Source organism: Lissotriton vulgaris, chromosome 8, assembly GCF_964263255.1.
Source record: "Lissotriton vulgaris chromosome 8, aLisVul1.2, whole genome shotgun sequence".
Lineage (NCBI taxonomy): Eukaryota > Metazoa > Chordata > Amphibia > Caudata > Salamandridae > Lissotriton > Lissotriton vulgaris.
This window is the reverse complement of record NC_141696.1, coordinates 1,256,679,612-1,256,691,826: the sequence shown is the minus strand read 5'-3', so window position 1 is coordinate 1,256,691,826 and position 12,215 is coordinate 1,256,679,612. Positions and strand designations below refer to the sequence as shown.

Here is a 12,215-nt window from a genome sequence, read left to right as displayed (position 1 = left end):
TCCTGACCATTTGTCTTTGAGTGCTGCTGGTGCCACTGGCTCCAACACCCACACTTTCTGTCCTGGCTGGTACACAGTCAGCACAGCCTTTTGGTCATGCCAGGCTTTTTGAAGTTACTGGCTAGCCTCAAGGTTTTTAGAAGCCGTCTTCTTGTATTCGGCCATCCTGGAGCGGAGACCAAGTACATAGTCCACTATGTCTTGTTTAGGCTTTTTGAGAGGTAACTCCCATCCTTCCTTCACCAGACATAGGGGTCCCCTATACAGGATGCCCAAACAAAAGGGCTGAAGCCAACCCCCTTTTGTGGGACCTCTCTGTAAGCAAACAGAAGGCAGGGCAGAAGGATGTACCATCTTCGCCTAAGCTTTTCAGGTAAACCCTTGATCATGCCCTTCAAGGACTTGTTGAATCTTTCCACAAAACCATTGCATTGTGGATGATAGGGTGTGGTGAACTTGTAGTTCACACCACATTCCTTCCACAAAGCAGTTAGGTACCCAGACAGGAGGTTTGCACCTCTATCTGAGACAACCTCCTTTGGAAAGCACACTCTTGAGAAAACTCCCAGGAGGGCTCTTGCCACAACAGGTGCTGTTGTGGTCCTTAGGGGAATAGCTTCTGGGTATCTGGTGGCATGATCCACCACCATCAGAATAAATCTGTGCCCAGAGGCTGTTTGGAGATCATTGGCCCAACAATGTCTATCCCAACTCTCTCAAAGGGAACCCCCACTACAGGTAGTGGTATAAGGGGGGCCTTTGTGGTGCCACCTGATTTGCCACTGGCTTTGCAAGTGTCACAGGAGTGACAAAACTCCTTGGTATCTTCTTGACATATGGGGCCAGTGAAAGTGAGGGACAAGCCTGTCCCAAGTCTTGTTCTGGCCAAGATGTCCTGCTAAGGGAATGCCATGGGCTAAGGTAAGAAGGAAGCCCCTGAATGCCAAAGGTATGACCAACCTCCTGGAAGCACCAGGCTTGGGGTCTCTAGTCTCTGAATAAAGGAGCCCTTCATCCCAATACACTCTGTGGGTACCTGTAGCATTCCCAGCAGCCTCCGCAGCAGCTTGCTGTCTGAGGGGTTCAAGAGAGGAGCAATCAAATTGCGCCTGCCTCAGGTCTGCCCTGGAGGGTCCCCCTGTCCCAAGAAACTCACCCTGATAAGGCTCAAGTTCTTCTAGGACAGTTCCCTCTTGGGTCTCGCACTCCGCTTCCTGTGAAGTCTGATCCTCATCCTGAGGCAAGGGGGAAGGCACTGCCTTAACCCTTTTGCTCTTTCTCTTGGAAGGCAACTGGTCCATAGTGTCAGGATCCAGTGCCTGTTCAGTTTGTTACTTTTTGGCCTGTGACCTGGTCACAGCAAGGACATGTGCTGATATGCCCAGCATCTCTGCATGAGTCCTATACTCCACTTCAGACCAGACTGAAGTCTCTAAATCATTGCCCAACAAACATTCTACAGGGAGGTCTGAACTTACAACAACTCTTTTGAGCCCAGTTACCCCTTCCCCAGGAGAAATTAACAATGGCCATATTATGGGTGGCAGTGGCATTGTTAGCATTGGTAACTAGGTAATTCTCACCTAGTATGATCTGTCCAGGGTCCACAAAGTTAGGCATCACCATGGTGACACTGGCACATGTGTCCCTGTAGGCCTGAGACACTTTATTATTAATTAAAGGTGTCTGTCTGTACTTGCCCAAGGTATTGGGACTCACAGTAGAGGACATAGCCATGTCCACATCGCGTACAAGAACAGCTTGAGTTGGTACTCTGACTAGGCCAGAGTCCATCTCAGTTCCCAGGGTTAACCCTACTACACCCTTCTGTTGAGAACCACCACTATTAGCTGCACTAGGGGGGGAACAGTTGCCTTCGGGGCAATGGTGGTTGGAGCTGTCTCCATTTTGGTGCAATCACTGGTCCAGTGAGTATTACTTTTACAGATATTGCACCAGGGTTTTCTTTGGCCATCTTTCTTTTTGGATTTCTTGGAACCCCCTCAGTAGAAGCTTTTTGGGGACCTGTTGAAGACTTCTGGTCTTTTACTTTCTGATCCCCACCCTTTTGGTCTGGCTTCTTCTGATCACCACCTTGGTTCTGGATTTTCTGCTTTACACTGGTTCTGACCCATTTGTCGGCCTTCTTTCCCAATTCTTGGGGAGAGGTCAGATCAGAGTCAATCAGGTGCTGATGTAGTAACTGGTTCTGACAATTATTAAGTATTTGTTAACTCATTATCAAATTATACAGTCCTGTATAGTCCTTAAGGTTCCTGCCAAGCAACCAGCCTTCCAGAGCCTTAGTGGCACAATCTGCAAAATCAGTCCAGTCCTGAGTCTGTCTCTTCTGGGTATCCCTGAACAGCAACCTATACTGTTCAGTGGTTAGGCCAACCCCATCAATCAGAGCACTCTTCAGGACTGTGTAGTTAGCATCCTCCCTCATCACTGACCTTGAGGAGCTTGTCTGCTTTTTCTGAAAAGGAGAGCCATAAGATGGCTGCCCACTGACTTTGGGGTACCTGCTGTACTTTGCAGGCCCTCTCCAAAGCAGTTATCCACTTGTGGATGTCATCCCCAACTTTGTAGGGAGGGACAATCTTACTTACGTTTCTATTATCATAGGACCTATCTTTATCCTTGGGGATATTGCTGCCACCAGTGGGTTCTAACCCACTTAGAGACTTGCTCTTGCAAGAGAGCAAAAGGTATTTGGCTAGGGCAAGTTCTTGCCTCTCAATCCTCAGATTGACTTCTCTAATTCTGGCCTGATGTTCCCTTTTCCTAACAACATCTGATCCAAGTGAGACACCAGAGTGCTGAGATTCCCTGGATAGGGATCTCCTTCTCCTGTGCTCAGAGTTAAGCCTACTTGGGGTCTTTAAGGTACTATGCCCTCTCCAGTCCCATGTAGGCTTAGGTTGGCCTGGCTAAGTACTCCCACTTGGACCTGGCCATTGTCATACTCATCCACTTCCTCAACTTCACTATCCTCAATTAGATTATGATACGGGGAATCTTCTGCTGAAGGCTGACCCTCTTCTGCATTATCTGTAGGACCTGTGTTAGATGCTTTCTTAGCATCATATTCTTCCATAATCTCGATCAGGTGCTTGAGGGTAGGGTTTGAACCCTGTTTTAAACTCCTTGATGTGCACAAATGTCTCAAATCGTGGAAGGTTAGGGTATCATATCTGGAAGGTATCCTTAAAGGAACTGCCTCCACTGGGAGAGATACTCGGTTCTGCTCTCAGAGACATGATCTAGTGAGGTGTGGCATGTGCAACTACCTACACTAAGTGTTACCTACTAAACCTCTCTAGGAGTTTTAGTCCAGGTGTGTTAGGCCCTTTACTCTACAACAACTAAGTTCAGTAGAACTTAAGTATTTAAGATTTGATGTATATGTATCTCTAGGTACCTTAATGTGATCATCTTAAATGATATCTCAAGATATTCTGGTAAAACGATCAGCAAGCTCTTATCCCAACCGCTGCACACCAATGTGAGAAGTTGGCCTGATATGTGATATCCACTATTCTAGTGGGCACCCTGTATCAGTCCAAACAACCCTTATGGTGATGGCTGTAAAGTCAACCTTCTAGACCAGCTATCCTAGTGATAGCATGGACAAAGCAGTCTTAGGCTAATTCTTCAGAGAGCATGTGAAGCCAATTGTTTTACCAATAATAACCCATTGAATACCAAATGAAAGGACACCACAAAAGGTATATATCAAATATATATATATATATATCCCCTCTGCACTCTTTATGAGGTCAGAGTTCGAGATACAGCACAAGTGACTCAATAAGCATACTATAAGTTGCACAAATACAATTCTGCCCTAGGGGCCTCACGAACCATATACTAAGTAAGTGGTATAAGAGCCACTTCAGGAAAAGTGAATAGGCCTAGGGAATCGCTGGGAATACACTGAACAACCACAGGTTAGGAAGTAGGAGTTCCACAGGATGCGTGTGCAGTGTCTAAACACACACGCGGGTCCTCCTAGACTTTCAGTGGGAACGTAAAGTTTGCAAAGTAGTTTATTTCGGGCACTTCCGGATGGACTACGGGAAAATCCAGTTAAACTAGGACACTTGTATAGTTATTACCCAATGGAGCACCGGAGTACTCGAGTTACCTCACCCAGGGAAGCCGAGTGCATAGGTGTTCTTTCGTGTCTGGTTTCGTCGTCGAATCCTACGGAGAGCTGCACAAAGATGCTGCAGGCGACCAGGAGGAAGATATACAGTTTGATCCAAGGGTGGATCGGAGCAGTGAAGAACCTGAAAGCAGAGGGGACAGAGTCTGGGTCACTAGCCAGTGACCAGGAAGGAACCAGGCGATGTTGAGCTGCAGGGGAAAGTGAAGCTTGTCTCTGCCAGGACCAGGAGGTGTCGATGACGACCAGGAGCTGGATATGGACTGTCCCACGAAGGATCTCGCTGTTGGCGGTGTCGGCTTCCGGATTGGAGTCCACAAGCCTTGGCAAAGGCAACCCATGCAGAAAGGGAAGATTGGCTTCTATTCAGACCAGCAAGGTCTGGGGAGTTTCCCCTTTACAGGATAACAGGAGCAAGCCCGGAGCAACCAGGCAAGCGGTGTTGATTCAAAAGGATGTCTTCAGGAGGGCCACTAGTCAACGGGCTAGCAACCATGAAGACGCGTCGAGGAGAAATGCAGGCGCAGGCCCCGTGCGGCACTCGTGGAGGGCTGAGCTTCGGTGCACTTACGGCTCGGGGTTGGGGCTTCTCAAGTCTCAATGCACAAATTCGAGGACGCCTCAGAAGCTGCACAGTTAGCAAAAAGCAGGTACTGCAGGTAGTCCAGTCCACGTCTCTCGTGTCCGCCACGGGTCTCAGATTTGCTGTGGATGTGGGTCGGAGTCAGAAGTCTGGAAGTCCAGAGGCTGCGTCGCTAAGTCTTCGGGTTCCGGCGGGAGCGTCAACAAAGCAAATCGGCAAGTCACTGATGGTGCCTGTTTGACAGGGTTGTCACTCCTTGACCACAAGGGAGAGTCTTCTAGTTGCAGTAGAATGTCGAATGTCCAGAGTTTCGTTTCAGTTCAGGATAATCTAGCTCCTAGCTTTATACTAATCTAAGGGGCTTGATTACCTGGAGAAGTGTGGCTCAATGATTAAAGCGGCAGACCTTGATGCAGAGGTCTAGCCCAGGACCAGGGTTCAATTCCCCGCTTCAGCGGGTCTTGGGCTCAAAATTCCACGGACCTGATAATTCTCGCCTCGGTGCCTATTCCAATCATGGAGTCCCACTCTGCAACTCTGGGCAATAGCTTGCTTAATCTCCACAACGGCCCCCACAACGCTAAGGATGCCTGGCCTCCACCTTGGAGGTGCCCAGGAGTGGACGCCTCACAGGGAAAGCCAGGATGGGTTCCACAGCGGTATTCGTACAAGCGCCTTGAGACCCTTGCGGGTGAGTAGTGCGCTATACAAGTATCAATTTACATTTACCTGCTAGGCCCCTCCTATGGGTGGAACCTGGGAAGGGGGTGGTTACACCCCTCTCCCTTTGTCCAGTTTTGCGCCAGAGCTGGGGCTGGAGTGCCCCAGCCACTGGTTTGAACCGGGCTATGCATGGAGCACATTGTGTGCCCCGGGCAGTGTCAAATTTCATTAAACCCACCCTGCCCCAATACACTATAGCCTGTCTGGGGAGATGCTATCACCTCCCCAGGCATGAAACCTATTGTCCAGGCCTCCCCTGCCGGAGTTTCGTCCAGCAGCAGGAGGTCAGACTCGTGTCTGTGGCAGCAGCATCCATTTTGTGATGCTGAGGCTCTGTTTAACTTTAACTGGGTAAAGCACACTACAAGCCTTCTCCCTCTAGAAGGGTGGAAGTATTCCAAAGCGTTTGACACCTTACACATCATGTTTTGATAGAGCCAAACCAAAGTTAGCATTAACCGTGAGGATTATAATGCATTAAAGAGTATATGGTATGGCTATATCATAGAACAGCTATAAGGACGTGGTTCCGAAAACTGCAGACGGGCTCAGCTCATGCTAGAGCACCATCTCACATAAAACCAAGCACTCTGCCTTCAGGATTGTTAAGGCCTGCCATAGGAGTGACTTATAGGTATATATTGTCTATATGTAATGGTAGGTATAGGGATACTATGCCTAAGCAAGGGGGGGTTACACGACCTTGCCCCAGCTGAGTGATCAGCCGGTTTTGTCAATTTGGATGGCCAGCCAGGGGTGGCATAATACCTGCTGCAGCACCTGGTAGTCCTTGGATGCACCTATGCCCTGGGTACCTATGGTACACTATACAGGGTCTCACAAAGGTGACTCAATACCCAATTAGGTATGTACCTGAAGTACATGGTATGAATTTAGAGAGAGAACAGCTGGGCTGTGGGTCTGATTAGCAGGCCCAGAGCCACACTAAAGTCGAGAAACCAGTGTATCGGACCAAAAGGTGGGTGTGACCATAGGAAGCAGACCCTACTCTCCTACACAGAAGACATGCATATGTTTTTTCTTTACCATAAGATATATTAACACTCTGAAGTTCAATTCACTACATAAGTTACTTACCTGCACAAACTGCTCTGTGCCGTCATTTGGTGCATAGTAAATCACTACCTGTCTCTGGTCAGAACTGCCTACGGGCTGCAGGTATTTGTTTATACAGAGGTGAGTGGCTTGCCTGGATTTTGTACAGCTCGCATCCGCCATCAGTACTCTCCTGCAGAGCGCGTCTTCACTGGAAATGCACCAGGTGCTGCTTTCTATTTTGCAAAAGAAACTGACCGTAGTATTCCCCACAGTGGCGATCTTGGAGCCTGTTTTGAAGTCTGTGGCAAATGTGTTCAGCTCCGATTTGATCACACCAAGTGAGTAGGGTGTCTGTCCCGAGGAGGACCCTGGTTGATAAGGTGTCATGCCAACCCAGGTGCTGAGGAACACACTGCAAACCCCATGCGTCATTGCCGGGTCGGGAGGGGAGGGGTGGTGGTCGGGGCTGGGGGGGTCGAGGAGAGGAAGGGTTCACGGCATGGATAAAGGCTGTTTGTTGCGCTCTGAATGTATGGTACAACCACATATTAATGCCCAGCGGCCTCGGGCATGCAGGAGATCTCAGCTGCTTAAGTGATCTTGTTGATGATGTCCGTGTAGATGTTAATATCTGATGTCCCCAAAAAAGTAATTTATATTGTCGTTTGTGAAATCATTTGTAAGTTGTGGGAGTCTTAAAGTAAACTTTTTTTTGTACCACATTCTTACCTGCTTGTGGTAATATCCTCCTTTTCTTTCTAGCATTATCTTTGATGTCACTTTTGGAATTGTCTTATGTATTAAAGAATGTTACTCATGTAATGCAGAATGTTGTAGTGGACCTGAGTTCTAGATCAGAGAAGCGGTTGAAGCTGATCTGATCTAGACGCTTTGGCTTGTGCTCCAGTGGGTCCTTGGATTTAACTTAAATAAATCCTATTTTAAACTTATACTGCCTCCTCCGCTCTTTACAATGGCGACGAGGTTTATTTAATAATTTATGGACCCACTGTGTTGCTGAGCGTCTGTCTCAAACCAATAGAGTTTTAAGTTGTTTTAGGTGTGGCTCAAAAGCACATTTGGCGAACTGTCCAGATTGTCCTGCACTTAAATTTTTTTTTACTAAATGTGGTAAAATTGGCCATCTTTATGTAGGATTCAAAGGAAAGGTGGTAAGTCTAATTCCGCTGTTAGTAATGTTTCTTATGTTGAGGATGATTTGGAGAATTTAGTCATTACTATTTATGATGATTCCTTTGATAGTCACATAAATAGTATTTCTCTTCCTTTCAAAGCTCGTTTAGGGATAGTTCATGTTGGTAAGATTGCCTTTGAAGCAATGGCTGACTCTGGTTCGCCTGTGACTATCTTATCAGATGTGTTCTTTTATGAAAAATGGAAAGGTGTCAAACTTGCTAAATCCGATATCAATCCTAAAGCTTTTGGTAATTTTGACATCAAAATGTTAGGTTTCTTTGAAGATTCGTTAAAATTTGAGACCCGTGTCATTTTTACCAAACGTTATGTTGCAATTGTTGGAAAAAATATTGTTGGGTGGTATGATCTTGGTAAACTTGGCATTAATTTATGCCCAGGATCAGATCGTCCCATTCAGTTGAGAGAAATGCCTGTTAACAATGTTTCTTTGGAATATCCTCTTTCTTCCATTCTGAATAAGTATAAGAATGTTTTTGAAGATGTTGTGGGTGAGGTCAAAGGTTTTTCACACCGGATTAAGCTTAAAAAAGGAGCTTTACCCGTAAAGCATAAAGTTCGTATGGTTCCTTTGGGTGTGAGGGACAAGCTCAAGTCACATTTGGATGGTCTCTGTTCTCAAGGTATCATAGAACCTACTGATAGCTCTGAATGGGTTTCGGCTATAGTTATTGCCCTTAAGAAGAATCAAGAAATTAGACTGTGTGTAGATCTTCGATCTCTCAATAAAAACATTGTAGTGGAAACTTATCCTTTGCCTAGAATACAAGAAATGTTGGCTGCTGTCAATGGAGCAAATTTTTTTTCCATTATTGATTTGAAGGCAGCGTACCATCAGGTTACTCTGGATCAGGATTTTAAAGATCTGACGGCGTTTATAACTCCGTTTGGGTTATTTAGATTCTTGAGGATGCCTTTTGGCCTGGCATCTGCTGCCAGTGTTTTCCAGAAATTAATTGAAAATGTGTTTAGTGGGGTTAAAGGTGTCTCGTCTTTTCAAGACAACATTTTAATCTTTGCTAACTCTATTGATGAGCATAATGTCACTTTGGAAAAAGTTTTGAAGATCCTAAGCAGCAAGGGCATGACGGTGAGCAAGGAAAAATGTAGATTCCTTGTTAAAGAAATTGACTATGTAGGTCATAAAATTACTCGAAGGAATTTTTCCTAAAAAAGATATCATTAGCAACCTTGAAAATGCCAGCAAGCCTTAGGACAAGGATGCTTTACGCTCTTTTCTATGGGTTAAGTGAATACTACGCGAAATTTGTAAAAGGTTATGCTTTGGTTGTTAAACCTCTCAGACAACTGTTAAAGAAAGGTTCAAGATTTGTTTGGACTGATGTCCATGATTCAGCTTTTCAGGGTGTGATTAAGCTTATCGCTAATGCTCCGGGTCTTAAAACTTTTGATCCTGAGGGGAAGTCTTTTGTAACTGTGGATGCAAGCACGGTTGGTTTGGGGGCTGTTTTCACGCAGATGGTTAATGGCAAGGAAAGAGTTATTTTGTTTATCTCAAGAGCAATTAGAGGTGCAGAAGTTCATTATAGCCCAATCGAGAAGGAGGCTTTAGCCAGTGTGTGGGCTGTGGAGAAATGGAAGAATGTTTTGTCGGGTAGGCCTTTTGTTTTGGTGACGGACCATAAACCGTTGGTCTATATGATGGATGGCGTGAGGAGTGGTAGAGCATCCTCCAGGTTGGTTCGGTTAATTGCGAGACTACAGGAGTTTAACTTTGAGATTCAGCATATTACAGGTGGAAAGAATTTTGCTGCAGACTGTTTATCTAGGTGACCTCCACTGGGCGATTCCTGTGATGAAGTCACTGATCAGCATGAGTGTGTTGTGGCTGCTTTGGATGCTGTAGAGTCGAGCAATTTTGGCATTGATGAGAATGAGTGGAATGATCATGTTTGTAAGGATAATTTGTTAGCTAAGGTCAAGTCTTATGATAATGGATGGCCCTCTATTAAAAATATTGAATCATCATTGAGGAGTTTTGCACAAGTGGCGAACGAGTTATCTATTGAAAATTGAATTTTGTTGAGGAATGAGTTGTTTGTTCCACCAGGTAGTCTCCGAGAGAAGATTATCAAATTAGCACATTCAGGGCATCCTGGTGTTTCAGGTACAAAGAGGTTACTTAAGTGTCATTATTGGTGGCCTGGATTGGATTCTTCTGTTGAAGTTTATCAACAACTGTGCGGTGTGTGTGTTAGGTCTGACAAGCACTGAAAGGTGTCTACTGAACCTCTGTCAATTTGTGAAGCTTCTACAGGTCCGTGGGAAAAGCTCTCTATCGACTTTTCAGGGCCTTATGATTGTCTTGGCAGAGAAAATAGATTTTTGATTGTTCTCATTGATGATTTTTCCAAATGGTTGCATTATTCTTTTTGTAGAGCATCCTAGTACTGTCTTTTGTAGAGCATCCTAGTACTGATGTGGTTATTAGTTTCTTGGACAATGTTTTCAGGATTGAAGGGGCACCTATTTCCATTAGGTCTGACAATGGTGTTCAGTTTATTTCAAACAAAATGGAAATGTTTCTTAAAAAGTTTGGTGTGTCTGCTAAGAGGGCTCCCCTTTATAGTCCACGTTCCAATGGTCGGGTGGAAAGGGCCAACATATTTTTTAAAGAGGGGATCCAAGCTGCTTTGGAGAGTAATTTAGATGTTTTTGACTTTTTGAAAGACAAAATTTGGAGTTATCATCTGACTCCTAACTCTTGTACTGGGGTTTCTCCTTTTTGTCTTATGAGAGGCAGACAGGCTAGATCTTTATTTTTGCCTCAAATAAGAAACAAGAGGAATTTGACAGTTTTGAGTCTTCTATCTCTAAAGCTAGAGATAACATCACTTTTGCACGGATGTCAGGAAAGTTCGATCATGATGATTTTCGTCATTGTAAGAGCAATGTTGGTGATTGGGATAGGATTGTTAGTCCCTCTCACACACCCAAGGATATGTCAAAGTTCAATAAGCACTTTAAGGTGGAACAAGTTTCTGACTCTACTGTTTTCCTCAAGGGCAGAGGGTGGTGGAGTAAAAGTTCTGTGGTTGTTCTCAAACCTGGCCAAGAATTTCTTTTTTATAAAGGGGAAGATGGTGAAGATGTCTGGTTTGATGATTCCTGTTCTGGTCCATTACGTAAGGAACAGTTTGCTTGTTCTGGTGATGGTCTTGGTTCTATTCTTGGTTCAGAGTCTGATCCCATTTTGGGTCCTCCTGTTTCTGATGGTGATGCTGGTACTAGTTCTTCTGTTCCAGGTTCACTTGTTTCTCTTAAGATGTGTTAAGTTGCCTAAGAGATTTGATGATTATATTCTGGATTAATCTTTCTTTGTTTTGTTTTTCTTCTTTTTTTTTTTCTTTTTTTTTATCTGTGGAAAAGATACATGTGGTAATATCCTTCTTTTCTTTCGAGCATTATCTTTGATGTCACTTTTGGAATTGTCTTATGTATTAAAGAATGTTACTTATGTAATGCAGAATGTTGTAGTGGACCCAAATTCTAGATCAGAGAAGCGGTTGGAGCTGATCTGATCTAGACGCTTTAGCTTGTGCTCCAGTGGGTCCTTGGATTTAACTTAAATAAATCCTATTTTAAACTTATACTGCCTCCTCCGCTCTTTACACTGCTCTCTGTTTCTCCCTCTTTTTCCCTCTGCGATTCAAGTATTCAAATCAACATTTTTCATCTTTAAAAATCTCCCCCTAAACTGGTAGCCTGTTTTTGAAGGGGTGATGTCCTACATAAAGTCTCCTTGTATTATCTGTTTGATAATGTTCCTAATTTGTTTTTCAAATTTTGCAAACCCATATTTAATATGATACAGTTTGAAAAATATGTTGCAGTGGGTGGTTTACAGGGGGCTATAAAATATATGTATGTGTGAAGTTTTAGGCATTTTTGGCTCAAAGTGGAACATTTCTCGTTAACATTAAAAGGCCTTTTATTTTTTTAGGAAAGCAGTAGAGGAGCTACTAACGGAGGCAAAACGTGGAAAAACAAGAGCTGAGACTATGGGACCAATGGGCTGGTAGGTAGCATTTTTTTGTCATTGGCTACAGTGAGATTGCGTAAGGAAACCAAATACAAACCACTTTGACTAAATTGTGTTCTTCCATAAACTGAAATATGTATTTGATACGGGCATTGCATTAAATTGTGCTAATCCACATGCTATCACGAAAGTGATCAAATGGGCAACACAGGTTGGTTTTGATTTCACTTCAGTTACCGAAGAATCTTAACGTGGCATGTTCAGAACAGAAAACAAATCATAATCTGTAACTCAAAGTAGCACAATATATTTCTCTGATTCTTTTTTTAAATTGCATTTTACTTTATTTTCATCACTTTTTGGTCCTCCCTGTGTGCATTCTTTTAAAAAAAAAATAAGATATTGATTTTCTTTCGATAACAACACAATTGCGCAAATCATGAACATTTGTCTATGCTAGT

The 12,215-nt window shown here is 44.2% G+C and overlaps 1 protein-coding gene across 1 annotated transcript in view; it reads left to right on the top strand.

Moving 5' to 3' along the window:
* Positions 1-12,215, top strand: part of POLR1D (RNA polymerase I and III subunit D) — a 61,502-nt gene that overhangs the window by 38,226 nt on the left and 11,061 nt on the right. Inside the window, exon 2 of the mRNA XM_086935168.1 lies at positions 11,716-11,790. Within this exon, the coding sequence (XP_086791294.1) occupies positions 11,716-11,790 (75 nt within the window). The remainder of the gene's footprint in view (positions 1-11,715; positions 11,791-12,215) is intronic.